Raw genomic sequence first — 17019 nt, forward strand, 5'->3', positions numbered from 1 at the left:
TGAAAAGAAAACAATATGTTTCATCCATCTAAAACATTAAACAGCAACAGCTAATGTGATGACATGCTGTTCCAGGATAATCTTCAATTGTATTTTTTTCTGATTATTTTGTTTACCTGCCTGAAATCAGCCTGTTAAGTAAAATTAAGATAAGTTACATAAGATTAGGAGCAGCTGTCAGATAAACTTAACCAAGATGACTACACTGTGAGAAATAATTTGTACACTTTTTCATATATGGAATCTTTGGCCTTTTCTAAAAAATGTATAATTATGATTAGGTCAAAGGTTTTTAAATTTTATTCATCCCTCTTTTATATTTACAGTAGTATTTATTAGGGTTAATAACATCTTTTTTTTCATTTTATTGTTAAAATACTGGTAGTATCTCCTCTGATCCTTTGCATGTGTTGTATGAAGAATATCAACTCATGCCTTCAAACAGACATTATAGAATCCCTCAATATAGATGTAACAAGATAAGGAATATCTTTATCAATCAAATGACTCAATAAATAAGTTCCTGATAAATGAGTAATTTGTTATGGGCAAGTGCTATAAGTGTATTATGTGCAAAAGTGAAGAGGTAATATGTAAATATGTGGACTTAGTTTAAGTGTGAGGGGAGTGAATTTACAGGGTTCTGGAGCAGTTGTGTGGATTCCTGTTGGGAGTGTTGTGGAATGAATATTTAAGACTAGACATCTGTTATGTAATGTTTACTTGTACTCTTTGCAAGTTTACCTGTGTGTAAAACAAAGCTGCTCTGATGCAAGACAAATTTCTGAGAAATAAGACAACAAAAGTATTATTGTATCTTATTGTATTATGGGTGTGCAGATACCATACTATATTTTTATGTTTGAGGAAATGTATTATGCATGTACGTTTGCATAACGCCACTAGAGGGACTCGTAGATTTTTAGTCAACATCTGTACAGAGCGTTTGCAATAAGCTCTGGCTCCCCCACAGTCCTGTACTAGATAAAGCAATATAAATTGCATAGGTGTATCTGTACAGAGACCTCTAGAGACTTGTTTTGTTCCTGGGATCAACTAACAGCTCGATTTCAATTATATATTGTATCATTATCATAATATATATTGTTGTGCTAATTGCCCTGAATAATAGTATCAGATAGATAATAATCATAACTACTCATAAATATTGGAAAGACTGAAAATACCAATTTTAACATACAGAACATTTCTTTCATGTAGTTCATGACAGATCCTTGGATGTTTTCTTTTTGGCTCACAACAACTGTTTACTGTAAGCTGTAAACCCTCTATTGCAATTAGTAAATGGTAAATTATATATGAAAAGAATGTTCACTGGGAAATTATTCCCCTCACCCAATTAAATTCAATTCAATTAAAAACATTCTCAAATAATCCGATAGTTACTTGACATATTAATGAACAAGGTGTATAAATCCAACAAATTCAGCAATGAAATTTCCATTAAACTCTAGAACTACAACTACATCAAAAGCTTTACTTTCATTTTTGATAAAAAGGGTTTTATTTTTACAAATGCACGATTTCAAGATGGTAAATCATTTTTGGCTAGCTCTACTATTCACTGTAACTAGGTGCTTCATTTACAAAAAAACTAAAAAAATACAATTATTACTTTTTCAAACTTCTGTTTATTCTCAGTAACATTACAAAGATGATCTCCTAACTGAAGGTTACGTACAGTATGCAAAAATGTATGGTGTGGGACTGAAAACGATATTGTACAAAGCACTGTGGGAGTATGGAACAAGCTACCCAAGTATGTTAGTGAGGCTTATCCTCTGGGTTCCTTTAACAAATGGCTGCATAGGATTCTCAGATCAATTAGGTACTCAAATGGAAAGGTCACCTCTTGTTCATAATCATTCTTACGATCTTAACTGGTATCTGGACTGTAAGGATGAAATCTTACCATAGTCCCCTAGAAAAAAATATAACGAAAGGGAGAGTAGTTTTTGAAATGATTGCAACTTACAATGACTAATGATCTTAAAATTCAAAGACCTCCACGTGTGTCATGATCTTCTGTACTGGTAAGCATAAGAAGAGTATATTTTATAAAATAAAATATACATACGTTGATAGTTCTGAAAATCACTGCAAATGGTGCCAGTCAAAAAAAAAAACCTCTATATACATGCTCTGCTCTTCATAATGTTAGTGCTAGTTAGAATCTTTTTCAGTCTTATGCCTGCTACCAACAGGCTGCCTTTCCCAGTTCTATGTGCCACGCCACCGGATTTATCACACTCTTACTAATATCTGTTCCCATCAGCCTGCTCTTGCTTCCTCCATTTACAAACTGATGCCTAATTAGCTTCTTTTGCTTTATTACACTTTCTTGGGTTTTTTCTTTTTAAAAATATGATTTTCCTCATTCTGTAGATGACTAAGGCTATAAATAAAATAAATTAAGTAATCAAAACAAATTTAAATAACAAAAGTTAATGCACATGTTACTGTCGCAATGATGTTTTGTGATGCCTGTTAATTTGTCAGTTTTATTTTGACATATACCGTATATCATGTCTCATCAACAGATCCAAGTCAAATTCTGTGTGTGATGTGGGCTAGATGGAAATTGGGCTTTATATACATAAAGCGATGACACTTTCTTTTATTTCAACACCTGTATGAGACAGTTGAAACACTTCTCTTCTCAACCCAACCCCACCACAGTCATGTTATAAATGTGCAGAGCCAAGGTCAAATTTACACAACACTCTAAAGAAATGAATCAGTTTGTGTACCCTGAGAAATGTACAGAAGCATTTTAAGAAAATAATACATTTTACAAAGCAGAGGAAGCTATTTGGTTCAGCTAACTTTTTTGGTTGCTAGTAGTAATTGATTGGAGGAGTTCATTTAACCTGGAAAAAAAATCAGGATACAGGCATCAAAAAAATGTCTGGGTAATGCATTCCAGACTCTCACAACTTTTTTTTTGTAAAATATGCCTCTAGTTTTCAATTTTAAATTTACTTCTCTGTAGTTTGCCCTTATGTCTTTTGGTACATGTCTCTTGAAACAAACTTTCTGACATGCTCCTTTTCGCATACTGTGTAACGTTAACATACATTAGCTAACAATATCAACATATTTAGGCACATGGGTATATTCTGAACAAGTCTGAGCTGTGAATACAAAAATATAATAGTATACCCCTTAGAATAAAATGCCTAAGAGATACATTCACAACAGAATGAATAACAATTTAAACCAACCTAAAACATATTACACTTATCGCACAACATTTAAAGAACTGATTGAGAGTATTTCACACTGAACAAAACATCCAAATTTGTTTTCAGCTTTAGAAATTAAGTGTTTCTAACATTGTTTACTTTCACCCTGTGCTCAATATGTCTACATCACATGGTGAAATACACAGACCTAATGTGTTCATGAACCTCTTTGTTCCAATACTTATGACCTTTGCACCATACAATGGTACAACCACATTTTTCCTCACAAAACTAAAAGTTTACCGACAAGAATCTTGAATCTTGGAGTCTTCTACCAGTTGCTCAGTTTGCTCCTTCACAAATACAGTAGGCAAAAATATCAACAGTCATTAATATGAAGCGTAAAGTCCAAGTTTCCTTGCTGCTTCAGATTTCTTTGGGCATTTCTTCTGGGGAAAGGGGTAGTACTTCATCTGAGAAGAGGGACTTGAAAATTTGTTGTCAGGCAGGCTCAGTTGTCTCGACATGATTGCTGGGGCCGAAAACTTCCTCTGTGTTGAGATGGTTAACTCTCCTCGTTTGCTGCTCCCAGGCATGGTTGGCCCATGTGATTTTTCTAATTTCAAAGGATCTGCAGATTGTTCTTCCGTAGGCTCAGGGCATGTCAAAGAAGCACTTTTATTTAATAAGCGATTTCCTGTTTGACTAGATAGCTCTCTGGTGGCTGTCACTGTGTTTATATCAGATGTTCTGCTTGAGTTGTTTGCCATGCGATGTATGCTTAAGTGAGTGTGCCATGGGGTTTTATAGTCTTCAAAGTCACCAACAAAATCATACGCCATCTGCTTCTCAAAGGATTTTGAATTTCTTACTTCCTGATTTATGGGCACCACGTTGACTAAGGAGTCTCCATTTATGTCTTTATTTCCTGTTGTTGAGGGTATAAGAAAAACAGATAATTATCTTCAAATGACGACAAATCAAACAATTATTACAAAACACAATCTGGAAAACATAAACGTTATGAAGTCCATATTTTTAGTAAGCAGAGTTTCTAAAATAACTTTAAGAAAGCCTAGATCATGAGTCAACAGACCGTGAATAATTATCAGACTTTACTAAATAATTAAAGCAAGATACAAAGAAACTGTATGACTGCCAGTGTAATTTTAATTAGTGAGATTACAGAAATAATGTAGTTATTTGTGGGAAAATTAGCAAAATAAATAAAACATTGACTACAGTCTTGTCCAAGAAACCCTTATCATTTCTACTACCTCTGCTTTCACCAGTCCATTAAGGGAAACAAGGATTTAACAGGTGTAGCATTTTTTTGATGGAATTCCACCAAAAATCTTATGACATTTTAATAAAATACGTCTATAAAAATATAGCATTTGAACGCAAAACAGATCAGTACGGGTACCCAGTGGACCATTAATTTATTTTCTTAATTTACTGACACCTTTACAAATTCATGTGAAACTCAAACTTCTAGAACACAATATAAAATACATAACTTCATACTGCTTGCAGCTATTCAATAACAGTTGCGCACTGTTAGAGAAAAGCTTAAACTCATATTAAGTGTACAAAACAGAAAATGATCAAAGCTTTTACGATAGCCTAGAAAAGAACTTGAAATGGCTAAACCGGTTTTTGTCTGGGGAAAAAAAAACACCTCAAAAAACGGTTTTACCTGTTTAAGGCTAAGTAACCTATAAAAAGGTACGTGAATAGCATTCTACTAGACATCGTTCTTCGTAACCGCATCATATAAAGATACAAAAATGTAATTTATAGACTTGGAAAGGACACGCATAATATTAATATGACGTAAACTGATTTGTTCGAAAGCAAGAAAGCTATTTTACTAGAAACGAAATATTTTAGAAAACATTGGTGTTCATTATAAATAGTGCGAATATAATTTGAGAACAGAAGTTTTAAAAAATATTATTTAAGACTGCAGTGCTTAATCAACAAAATCTATATTATATCTAATTGACATTACAATTTAAAGCATTGACTTAGATTTTAGAATGCGATTTAAAGCGCATTTTGTCATAATGGGCTTATCAAACTTTATTGCTCAATGCAAAGAATGGAGCTGTACAGTGTTCGAGATCAAAGTTGCAGACTTTAAGAATAGTTGCAGACTCAGATTTAAAAATATACGTAATAAAAGCAGCGTGCTTTTCTTATTCACACTATTGAGAAATATTTTATTCATGTTTGAATTGTCCAAGATAACGATCTTAAAGGTAAATTCGAAACCAAGGCCATTATTAATGCATACCTTTCTTAAACAGAAGAATGTTGGTCTGTAATTGTTGTTTCTTTTTATTCCAATGATACTGTTCTTTCAGAAGCGCTATGTCCATCTCGGTTGGTCCCGGAACGACTTCTGCTTCGTGTTCTTCAGAAGAATGACTCACACCACCTGCTTCGCGTCCAAATTTACGCACCTCAATCGTCTGGTCCGATAAAGACGTCAAAGTTATATGGCAGCAAGATAACATTTTGCTCATTTGTTTGCATTTGTACAACAGTCGTTTTTCTTTTGTTTTCTTTTCAAAACAACGTAGTTTCATCTATGGCACTTAATAACGTCACTCCAAAATGGCACAAATGATTTGTTAAATAAAAGCACACTGTGCTGGAATACTAGCGCTGTGCAAATACTTAGAACGCTTGCAACCTGCATTTCGTAGATGAGCTAAGGGGGAACATGTGATGCACTGCTCGAGTGATATATGTAAATAAACAGGCTACATTGAAGCTTCACTGACAAAGACAAGGTGTGGTGTGTTGAGGCAATACACAAAGCTTTACTTTTAATTGGAGATGTAACTCCACAAACTGGGAGGAAAGGTATTGCGGAAGCGTTAAAGATGTTAGTTAATTAGGTCTGACTTAATCAGCCTTTTTATTTTGAAAAAAACAACAACTCATCACACATCTATCAGAAGAGCTATTCTAAGTCTAAAGAATTGCCTGAACATTTGTGCTCACAGCTCACCTGTTTTGCATGGTTTGATTTGTTTACACCCTTTTCTTGGTAGAAACATTTGGCACAATTTTCAGTATGACAGTCAATTACATAGCAGGTGCAATACCTAGTCATTTTATGGACATTTAAGGGACTTAATACCATAATTTGGCAAGTAATGTTACTGTTACTTTAACAGTTTTATAGTTTATCCATAATAAATCCTGTGCATATTCTATATAAACACTTTGGTATATGTCTCATACTGTAGGCGCATTCTTCAATTAATATTCATACAGTATGTATACTAGATGTATATTATGTTCTAACCCATCAGATACTGAAAGCATTTACAGTACCTGTCCATGTCAGAATTTGCACCAAGATTTTATAAGATGTCAAGAGGTTACGAAGGCATTAAAGAAACCTTTATTGATTTGTGATATCTCTTAGGCTATGGGCTACTATTACAAAGAACCCAAAACTTGTTTTGCTGAATGGTGCTCCTTTTCTAGTAGGACTTATAGTTAATCTGTGATAGAAAATCCAGAGAATTTTGTTGACTCATAAGTAAATTTTAAGATGCTGTGTCTCTGTTCTGTTTGAAGTTCAGGAGTAGTTCTGTTCAGGAGTAATGAAAAAGGAATTGTATCTCTGTGTCTTTTTTTTTGGCAAACTAGGATTCCAGTTTTGCAAGTGCTGTCATCTCTGCTTCATTGTAATTCCTGTATTTTTTTTAACTCTGCATCCAAAGATCTTCTGAGGTTTTCACAGAATTCACAATAATTTAAATTAATGAGGGAAATATTCCTCTCTCCTTGTTGATATACTGTATTTATAATAGCTATATAACAGTGAAATGTCTGCCTCTAGAGCACAACTCATAGACTGGTTATAACTTCATAATCTTGGATAAGTACAGCATGTGTTAAAATTCAAAACCTATACTGACCCTTACAGTGCTGAGGTTAGGACAGATAATATATAACATAGAATGTCACAGAATTTGTTTGTGTAAGTGTATATCTGTAGTTCATATATTTGCCACAGAGTCACAAATTGATTCATATCCCTTTGACCCTCATGTTTTAAGGACTTCATTTAATTATCTATGACAAATATACCTTTGCACAAAGTAATGTCATTATTATTACAGTGTAACATGTTAAGAACGTTTTAAGCATTCATTCTGAAAATAAGTAAAACATTTTTTACACAATGTTTTGTCCTGTTTTATCAAAGCATTAAATAAACGTGGGGGTCATTGTTTCCTATAGGAAAGATGAAAATAGTGAAGTTGATTAGCAGTACATCCGATATCAGATTACAATACTTCTTGTAATACTTCATGTGCAGCATGTTGACACAGCAGTGTTTAAGAAGTGGGCGAGTCACCCTTTGCAGAACCTATTGTTATAATAACCAGACTCAACAGTCAGGTCATTTTGTAAATCAGTTACTCAGCAGTACAGAGACTGGCTGTATCTGGGTCACATTGCTTTTTTTAATAATTAACACCACTTAAAAAAACAGCCCACATACATATCCTGTGCTGATTTGCGTATTTTCATTTAACGTCATAGACAAAATAATGACATGCACTATACAAGCAAATGGGAGTGATCATATTTGTCCTCAGCAGTATATAAATAGTACACTTTATTATATATGTATAGAATTTAATATATAATCTCTGATTATATTATAAATATTACACTTTGTTTTTCCTTTAATTTCTGGATTTTATTGGGTATTTGGAATGAATCAATAATTCATAATACACACATTAATACATTATACAATTATATCCAATTCCTGTATAATATTTTGGCCACAGTTATTAATTTTAGTTATATTTGTCTGCCAATATATTTCTCTGGTACAAAGAAAAACACAAATCTTTTTGCTCAGCAAAAAGCCTGAAAACGAACTTTTTCTAAAGATTTAATGAAAAGTGATGGATGTTTATGCTTCAAAATTGTACGTGTCTTTTAATAGGCCATAGTAAATGTATAGTCAAGGCACTGCAGTCAATGTAGGATGTTTTTAATTAAAATATGTTTTATTTTAATTCCGTAAATTATAAGTATTATGCAAGAAGTTTCAGCTCTAAAAATTGCTGTCTTTGAGAGGTCACTGAAGTGTGGAGTTGACAGTGCACTGCATTTCCTGGCTATTGACTTCACAGTCAGTTTTACAGATTGTGCTTCAAAAAGAAAATACAGTTTGATGAATGGTTTTACTGTACAGTTTTTAGATAACACCCCCATGTCTTCCTTTGATTGTTTCAAGAATGATCATTTCCTTTGTGTATTTTAGAATTTTGTAAGCAGTGTTTAGCACTGCTGCCCCATAGTACTGGGGCCCTGGGTTCAGTTCTGGGCCTGGGGTGTTATCTGCATGAAGTTTTTTAATTTTTCAAATTTTTCAATTTGATTCAAGCTTTATTGTCCCCTAGGTGAAATTTGTTTTACTGCACAGTCAAACACAACACAATGACAAATACACATCATCAAAAGGGAAGAGAATACAGAAGCGTTACAGGAGAAAAGAAACAAGAGACAAGGTAGTTACTTTGTATTGTTTAAGAGTGTAATTGCAGTGGGAATTAAAGATTTCCCGAGTCTGTTGGTTTTACACCTGGGGGCACAGAGGCATCTCCCAGATGGAAAAAGTGTGAATTCACAATGGAGGGGATGAGACACACACTCCCTGATCTTTTGGCTTTCTTAGTTCCCCTCTGTTTGTAAAGGATACTTAAGTTGATTTGATTATTCCCAATTATTTTGCCACTTACTGTATATTCACTAATTTACCCAGCCTATTACAATTAGTAACCAACAAGTGAAGCAGTATGTTAAGGCACTTTCAATGAATGATTTGTAGAAAAGTGTAAGGGTAGTTTAATCTACCTTAAAGTACCTGAGTTTTCTAAGAAAGAAGAGTCTCTGTTAAACTTTTTTATAGTGTCACAACATTTGTCCCATTCTAGGTTTTTGTCAATGACCAGTCCCAAGTACTTATAGTCATCGACAATTTCAACAGGCTGACCATCAATTGTAGTGGGTTGAGGGGGAGTGGTATTTTTCCCAAAATCAATAACCAGTATGGTCACCTTGTGTTTGCGTGAGTTTCCGCCCACATTCCAAAGACATACTGGTAGGCAAATTGGTCTTTGTGTGATTTTTGCATGTCTGTGTGTGCATGGAGATGGACTGGTGTCCCATCTGTGGTGTATCCTGTGTCGTTCCTGTTACTTGCTGGGACAGGCTCCAATATGACCCTGAACTGGATGAAGTGGTTAGAAAATGGATGGACAACACAATACTCACTGACAGGGAAAACTTTTAAAGCATTAAATCTAAATATGAAACAACATTTAAGGCCTTCTTAAATTCCATTGTTTTTCACTTGTTTCCACATAATTTTTTTTTTAGGTGTCAGATTTATCTTTGCTATTGCGAGTTGTGTGACGTATTTCATTATTTTCCGTCTTTCTTGCCACACCTGAAACTGCAATTGGATAAGAAAGATGAAGATTGAATTGTATTAAACAGTATAATCAAAACTAAAAATGCTTTTGGATATAAAAATCTCAACATACAAGAGAAAAACAATGTTTTCATTGTTATTTCCTCTTACCCTGTGAGGTGACCTATTCCACAACTAGATTAGGAGAGAAGATAAGAATTTAAGATCTAGTTGCCAGCACTTCTGTGGTGTTGAATGACAAAAGTTCTTTCCCCCAGAGCACATAACAAATATGGACTGGGAAGGGGTTCCAGTATCCTGCAGGTACTGTGGCTGTTACCTTCTCATGTCACAATTTGCAATGTCATGGTGGAAGGTGTAAAATGTAAATTGATGGTACCTGCAAAATGTTTCCAAATGAAGAATATACTATTCTGTATATATTCTATATTCAGAATAAAATATAAAGTGCTACCATATAATGTGGCACTCCACCTGCGAGAACTGGCATCATGTAATCTTGTAAAAGCTAACAAGTCTGAAATAATAGAAAAAATTAAACACTTTTTGTATTATGTATTAAAATATAATGTTCATTTTCACCTTGTTACTGAATTATTATTGGACACTGGAATACTGCGTCTGACCTTTGAACAGATAATCCTACCGCTCTTTCTGGTCATTGTTAAACATTGACGGGAAACTATGAGACTGAGTTTTTATTTGATTAGAATTCAGTTCTTTAAATGTGTCATACCCTTTAATAATAATCCAAACACGAGAGTAGCTCTTGAAGTTTGAACTGCACAATTAAAATCTTGGCCTTCTTCAGTCATTTAAGCGTGAAGTATTGCCACCTAGAAAGAACGTCAGAAAGAAGTCTTAAGACAGTCATAATTAAAAGGAATACTTTCTCAAAGTTTCCGTTCTTGAGTGGTAACATTGTCAGCTCGCACTCTCAGAGGCTCGTTAAAATTGTGCCTAGCGCAGCCAAGAAATACGCTGGTGGCGGCTCCTTTAATTTTTAACTTTTCCTGGGTCGTCATGATGACAAAGGCTTCACTGTGTTCAACCCCACCGCTGTAATATGGCTCCAGCTTCTGGTTGTTGTTACCTAGGGTTTGATTTCAGTACCCAGCAGGTAAGGCTTTTTTTTTTATTGCGTAACATGTTGCACATTAATAACTGTCTTCTTTTTTTTCCACGTTAACACACTCGGAACTGTACAGTACGTTGCTGTACTGTTGTCATACTCGGAAGTCAGGATGTTTTTGCATGTGATCTGTTATGATAGGCAGTCTGCGAAAATTCAAAAAGTTCTGCAGCTCAGATGAAGTACAGTAGATTTCTGATGTAATGAGGTGTTGCATTAATCTCCGAAAATGATTTATATTGAACCGGAGACCTCAATTCTGATTGTCAGTTATATTCTTTATTGTTACTCTGTAGGGACAGAAACTATCGTATGGATTTCTACTTTAGTTCTTGGATGTTTTCCAAGATTTTAATAAATTGCTTTGTTCCGTAAAGGTTTAGCAAAACACTTTTCAAGTACCGAAATATTGACTTGTATACGTAAGGTCAACTTTTTTTTACACTTGTTGCACGCTGCTCTGCATTGTAGTGCTTTTTTATCGATCCGAAGTCGATTAAACTGTATCAATGACACCACGGCCTTACCCCTTTTAAATATCTTACAACATATACTGTAGTATCCTTTTAGAGCTTATTTCCTGTGTAATTGAATGACTGTTTTCCAGTTTTAGCATGACAGTAAACAATAAAAACAGTATTTTAATTTGTGGGCGATTATAATCATTATTAATATTATTGTAGCTAAAAGTGATTGCTGTTGATGAACATCTGGACGTCGTTTATCAAGACAGTGTGCAGTTTGACAATGAGATTTCTGAATACAGGTAAGTAGTGAACTATCACCAGTACAGACCAACATTGATTTATTCCTTATACAGTATATCTAAAAAAAATGATCTCTCCTATCAAGATAATTATTTTACTGGTTGAACGACAACTCAGAATTCATGCATTGTGAAAAAAATCTTTTTAAAATGACACTTTACCAGGGATGTCAGGATATCTACTCTTAGCTCTTTTGCATTCTTCAAAATACGAGTTTCTATTGATGTAAATATGAAAAAATGACGTAAAGTACACTTAATTAGCAAAAGTATTGCCAAAAACTACTAACTCAGGCCTTCAAAATTAACCATAATGCTGTTCTTCTCTAACTGTTAAGGTGTGAATTACAAGAGGGGGTGGAGATTAATTGAGTTAGCCCTGTAGATCATTAATGTACAGTATATTTAGAAAATAAGCCATCACAACTTATCTTATGCATTATTGCTTCAAGCCCATAAAATTGTTAGTTGGTGTGATCATCTGTAACTCTAATTAAAGTATGCTTATGTCATTTTAAGTGGTGCTTAATTTCTGTGTTTTAATAAAAATATAAAAGCTCAATGACTTTAAACCACACACTGAGTATTCTGCAAATGTTTTACACAGATTAGATTTTAATCAAAGATGTAAAAATGTACAAATACAGTTTTACCCTGCAGCTACAGGCATTTTTGGTAGTACAAATCTACACTTGATCACGAACACAGATATGTATTTAAATATACAGAGCCCTGTTTTTCTCATACAGGACCCAAGGTGGGGTTCATGTCCACAGTGACAGATTAACTGTTACTTCTCCAGTGCTGATGTGGGTTAAGGTAAGAAACACTGTGAATAACTTGCTACAGAAAGTAATCTCCATTGTCACTGTCCCTTCCAAGAAAGTACATTAATTGCAATGCATGCAAAATGTTGGGATTTGGACTTGGATTTGTCTGTTTTTCTTTTTTGTTATTCAATATTTTTTTAAATAAGTATGGTACAATATGTGATATAGTGGTACTAAGAAAAGGCTACATCATGCTTTTTAATAAAATAATCCAAAACCTGCCAAGGGCTGAAGCAAAAAAACCAAATTGCATTCATTACCTAATCATCTTAGTGTGGTTTGGTGGTGCCTGAGTTTTGGATGGTGGAACAGTAATACATGGTATTATTATTTCATTCCAATAAAATTGCCAATTTATTTTAGTGTGTATACTGATATTCTAAGTGCAAATAGATTTCTTTTACATAAATTATTACTGAAATTATTCAAGCTATAACAGACAACCATTAACACTTTCATTTCTGTTTGTGCCACAAATTCTAGGCGGTAGATAACATTCTTGAAAAGATGAAGACTGCTGGTTTTGAGTTCACTCACGTAAAAGCCTTATCAGGAAGTGGACAGGTACGTTCTATTGTAAATTCATACGCTGCGGCAGACAACTTGTAAAAAAGTGCCCACTCGTTCATGTTAAAATGTATGAGGTGATTCTTCTGCTATTTTTGTGTTTTTTTATAGCAACATGGTAGCATATATTGGAAAAAAGATGCCAAGAAGGTCCTCCAGAACCTTGCACACGATAAGCCTTTACATGAGCAGATGAAGGTAAAGATTCTGTGTTGCTTTTTTAATTGAGTGCTGTCTTAGGTAATGGTCTTAATTAATTTTATTATTTGGCTCATGAAAGGACACATTTCTTCCCAGCATTTGACAGGCGAAATACCATATGGTGGGTGTTATTGATTTGAGAGTGCAATTTTCATGTACATGTGATTTTTTTCTGTGAGGAAATCAATAAAGAGCAAAAGCATTTTGACATTTTTGGTTTTCTTTTTAGGAATTTTAAACATGATGTCTTTTATTTGGTCTGTAATATCCAATTTTAATTTAAACAATTATTGCTGTATTATTGATATAATCCAAGAGATTAGGAGCCTTAAAGACAATCCACATGCTTCCACTGGTTAGGTACATCAACAAGACATCTTCTTTTCACACTGTGGAACCATTGACACAAATAGCACCAGTTTCATTGGAGACAGAGGACAGACCCTTAATGAACATGTCACAGTCCTGCAGATGCCTGGCTTACTATGAATTGTGGGTGCACTGTTCGTCACTGATTTATTAGCTGACTTCTGCTTTGACCGATAGTCTTCTGCCCTGTCCATAGCTTACTGATTTTATGGCCTAAATTCCACCTCAGAATCTCCATGTTATAAAGTTCACACATTATTTTAAAGTGAAACAAAAATAGAATACAAATACGTCCTTCACCTTAAACTGTGGAGTTGTTGTAATGTAATGTAGTATATTTTTGACTTGACAGCAGACAGAATTTCTTGGTCTTTGTTTATACTTTGTGAAATAGACATGCCTTTTAATTTTTTAAGCTATTAATAGACATAATATTTCACACCATCATATTTTCTCTACTAGTGTGCGATGCACTTTCAGGTTCATAATGCAGGGCTCTGTGTTTTAATTTACAGGAACATTTATTAAACTGAGTAAATGTCTTGGAAATACCAGCTTTCAGTCTTTCTGTTTTATTCATACGCTCCTTAGTAGAAAAAAATGAATAAAGTACATAGACCCTTGTTAAAGAAAAAAAATACTTTCTTCTGCAGTATAATTTAATTAAGATTTTTTCCCCAAAATTTCTAACTGTATTAGTCTCCACAGCATGAGAAGAAGTCACAACTGGAAATTCAGGTTTTCCTATAATCCTTTTGTTTTGTGTGTCAATGCTTTTATTTAATAAGAAGTGCTACAGGATCTAGATTCCGGCTTCCAGTTTCATTTCTACCTTCTCTAATGGAATCCAAATAAGATTAAAAACAGATGTTTAGACAGTAGAATACTAATCCTGTCAAACACTTTTTTCAATTTAAAGCTTATTGTTCATAGCCCTTTGTCTTTCTTCTAAAGTCTGTTTGAAGAATATTGCACACCACCAGAAACATTCTAACACAGGGATTGCAAATGTCCTTCTCCATCATTTGTAGAAAATTCAAATGTGTATTATATCACTTTTTTTAACCCTATACAATTTCGCATACCCCAGCTTGCTCTCCATGAGACACACAGACACACAGATAGGGAGAGAGCCTGGGGTCAGAGTGTAGGGTCTGCCGTTGTACAGCGCCCCTGGAGCAGCTGGGGTTAAGGGCCTTGCTCAGGGGCCCAACGGAGTAGGATTCCTCTGCCGGCCGCGGGATTTGAACCGGCTTGGAAGGCAGCTATGCTCACCACTATACCACAGTTAAGAACTTTAGAACTGTTATATTATATAATATAATTATATTATATATTTTTATATAATTTATCATGTTATAATATTCAATGTATATTTAACTTATAATTACATTTTTATAATTTAATATTATATATGAACAGTAAGGTAAAGAAAGGTAAGGCATAAATCAGGCTGAAGTACTGGGACCAAATCTTTAAAATTGTCCTGTGTAAGATTTCTGGATATAAGATATAGGTTTTCTGCTTAATACTGGGAATGGAGATTTACTGTGTCAAATCGGAGCTTCTAATCTGGATAACTCTGTCAGCTTCTTTCGGGAGTTTGGGCACCTTCAAGCAAATATCCTCATCTCTGTCCACATAAAATACACCTGTGATAATCAAAACTGAATGGAGACACCACAAAATTGCAGGTCTATATCCACAGCTTTCAATGTATTAGTATTTAGCTGTATCTATGTATAGGATTGTATGTGCCTTTCATTTTGTATTCATTTTCCTAAATTATGTAAATAAAATTGGCAAGCTATCACATACGGTGCAGTTTAATGGGCTTTTTGGGGAGAGGTAAAAATGTGAATTCACAGAGTCTTTCCTGTGTTCCACAGGACAGTTTTGCAGTGCAGGATAGCCCAGTGTGGATGGATTCCAGCACTACAGAACAGTGCCAGCTCCTGGAGCAAGCTGTAGGAGGAGCCCAGCACCTGGCTGACATCACTGGCTCTCGTGCTTATGAGGTGAGGTAGATCGCTGTCCCTTGTAGTCATGACGTTTTGAAGTAGTAATTAATGTCTGTTATATATTTTATACTACCTAATCCACACATTCAGAGCAAGAAAAATGAAGAGCAGTAGATAGTTAATATGATAGAAAAAGGGAAAAGTCATTATAAGCATTTAAACCCTTTGCTGTGGGAAACCTTAAATAATTTAGGTGCACAGAATTGCCTTGATGATCCAAACATTTAGTTGAGTGACCTCTTTTGTGTTCAACAATAATGTTTTATCGTAACTTCAGAATAAAAACGTCGGTCTCTTTGAGGGTCTCTGTGACCAGGTGGTAAATTTCAGGCAAAGACTCAACTATGAAGACTGAAAAAGTTTTCCAAGCAAGTGAGGGGTAAAGTAATTAAAAAGCACAAATCAGGAGAAGTGTACAAACAATATTGAGTTCTCTGAAAATCCGTTACCCAAAATGAATTGTGGCTGTAATTCCTTCCAAAGGGGCTTTGACCAAATGTCAAGTTTGTGGGTGTAAATAATTCTGCAACATGTATATTTACCATCTTTTCTTCAGTTTTGGCTGACATTTACTGTACCTTATCTTGATCTTAGAAGTCTTCAGTCAGAGCATTTACATTTTGAAGAGTGGTCTTATTTGCACTGTTCTCTTAGAACATGCACAGCACAACAGATAACACCACACAGTGTAGACAGTACATTACAAAACAGTAAATAATAAATAGTGACAGTATGTACAGACAGTAAACAAACAGAACAATAAATACGTGGTAGGAGCAAAAATAAAAACATAAATGAGAGAACTACATGTGATATGTCACCATGGAATAATGCCATCCCGATCTAGATCAAGGCACTGTACTTCCTTGTTATTTTTGAATATTTGTCTCCTCAGAGGTTGAGCAATGTAATGCTAAGTTAAACAAATTTGCATATATTTTCAAATTCAAGTTATATTGCTTGATTAGTGTAATAGAGAAAGGGAAAAGGAATGAGAATATTTGAGGAAGTAGAAAGAACAACAGAGCATTTTGGTTGTAAAGACTGAAAGATGGCACCATATATGAAATGTTGGTTTTTTTTCTGTCTTATTTTTAGGCTGGAATTATATTCTACTGTCTGCTTGTCCTTTCTGTGTTTCTATATGTTACTTAAAATGACCTGAATTGGGATCAGATCGTTGACTTAGAATGCTTTGGTTGGAGAACTTTAGTCTTTCAATTATTGTAACGGTGTATACAGTACCTACTGTATAATGGAAGTAAAATGTACTTTCAAAAAATGGTTTGGATTTAAGATTTTTGTGGTTTTGCAATAATATGAATCCTAAACGTAAAGCGATGAATGTATTTTTTCACAGCACACCTGGTTTCACAGACATTTTGTAAGCGACATAATGTACATAAGCACATTTATCACTGACTTTTTGAATGTCATTGTCGC

The 17019-nt window shown here is 34.4% G+C and overlaps 2 protein-coding genes across 2 annotated transcripts in view; one reads left to right on the top strand and one right to left on the bottom strand.

Moving 5' to 3' along the window:
* Window positions 1-1506: 1506 nt before the first annotated feature.
* Window positions 1507-5793, bottom strand: LOC148832699 (uncharacterized protein C9orf152). Its single transcript, XM_088919429.1, has 2 exons — window positions 5506-5793; window positions 1507-4134 (listed from the first exon to the last, which is right to left on the bottom strand). Exons 1-2 carry the CDS (start codon window positions 5735-5737, stop codon window positions 3596-3598), a joined length of 771 nt encoding a protein of 256 aa, XP_088775555.1. The 5' UTR covers window positions 5738-5793; the 3' UTR covers window positions 1507-3595.
* A 4943-nt stretch (window positions 5794-10736) lies between these two features.
* xylb (xylulokinase homolog (H. influenzae)) overlaps window positions 10737-17019 on the top strand; it is a 121452-nt gene continuing 115169 nt past the window's right edge. The window contains exons 1-6 of the mRNA XM_088918947.1: window positions 10737-10810; window positions 11506-11588; window positions 12338-12407; window positions 12902-12982; window positions 13097-13183; window positions 15445-15573. Coding sequence (XP_088775073.1) covers window positions 10757-10810; window positions 11506-11588; window positions 12338-12407; window positions 12902-12982; window positions 13097-13183; window positions 15445-15573 — 504 coding nt within the window. The 5' untranslated portion in view covers window positions 10737-10756. The remainder of the gene's footprint in view (window positions 10811-11505; window positions 11589-12337; window positions 12408-12901; window positions 12983-13096; window positions 13184-15444; window positions 15574-17019) is intronic.

The sequence above is a fragment of the Atractosteus spatula genome, chromosome 6 (assembly GCF_055471065.1).
Source record: "Atractosteus spatula isolate fAtrSpa1 chromosome 6, fAtrSpa1.hap1, whole genome shotgun sequence".
Lineage (NCBI taxonomy): Eukaryota > Metazoa > Chordata > Actinopteri > Semionotiformes > Lepisosteidae > Atractosteus > Atractosteus spatula.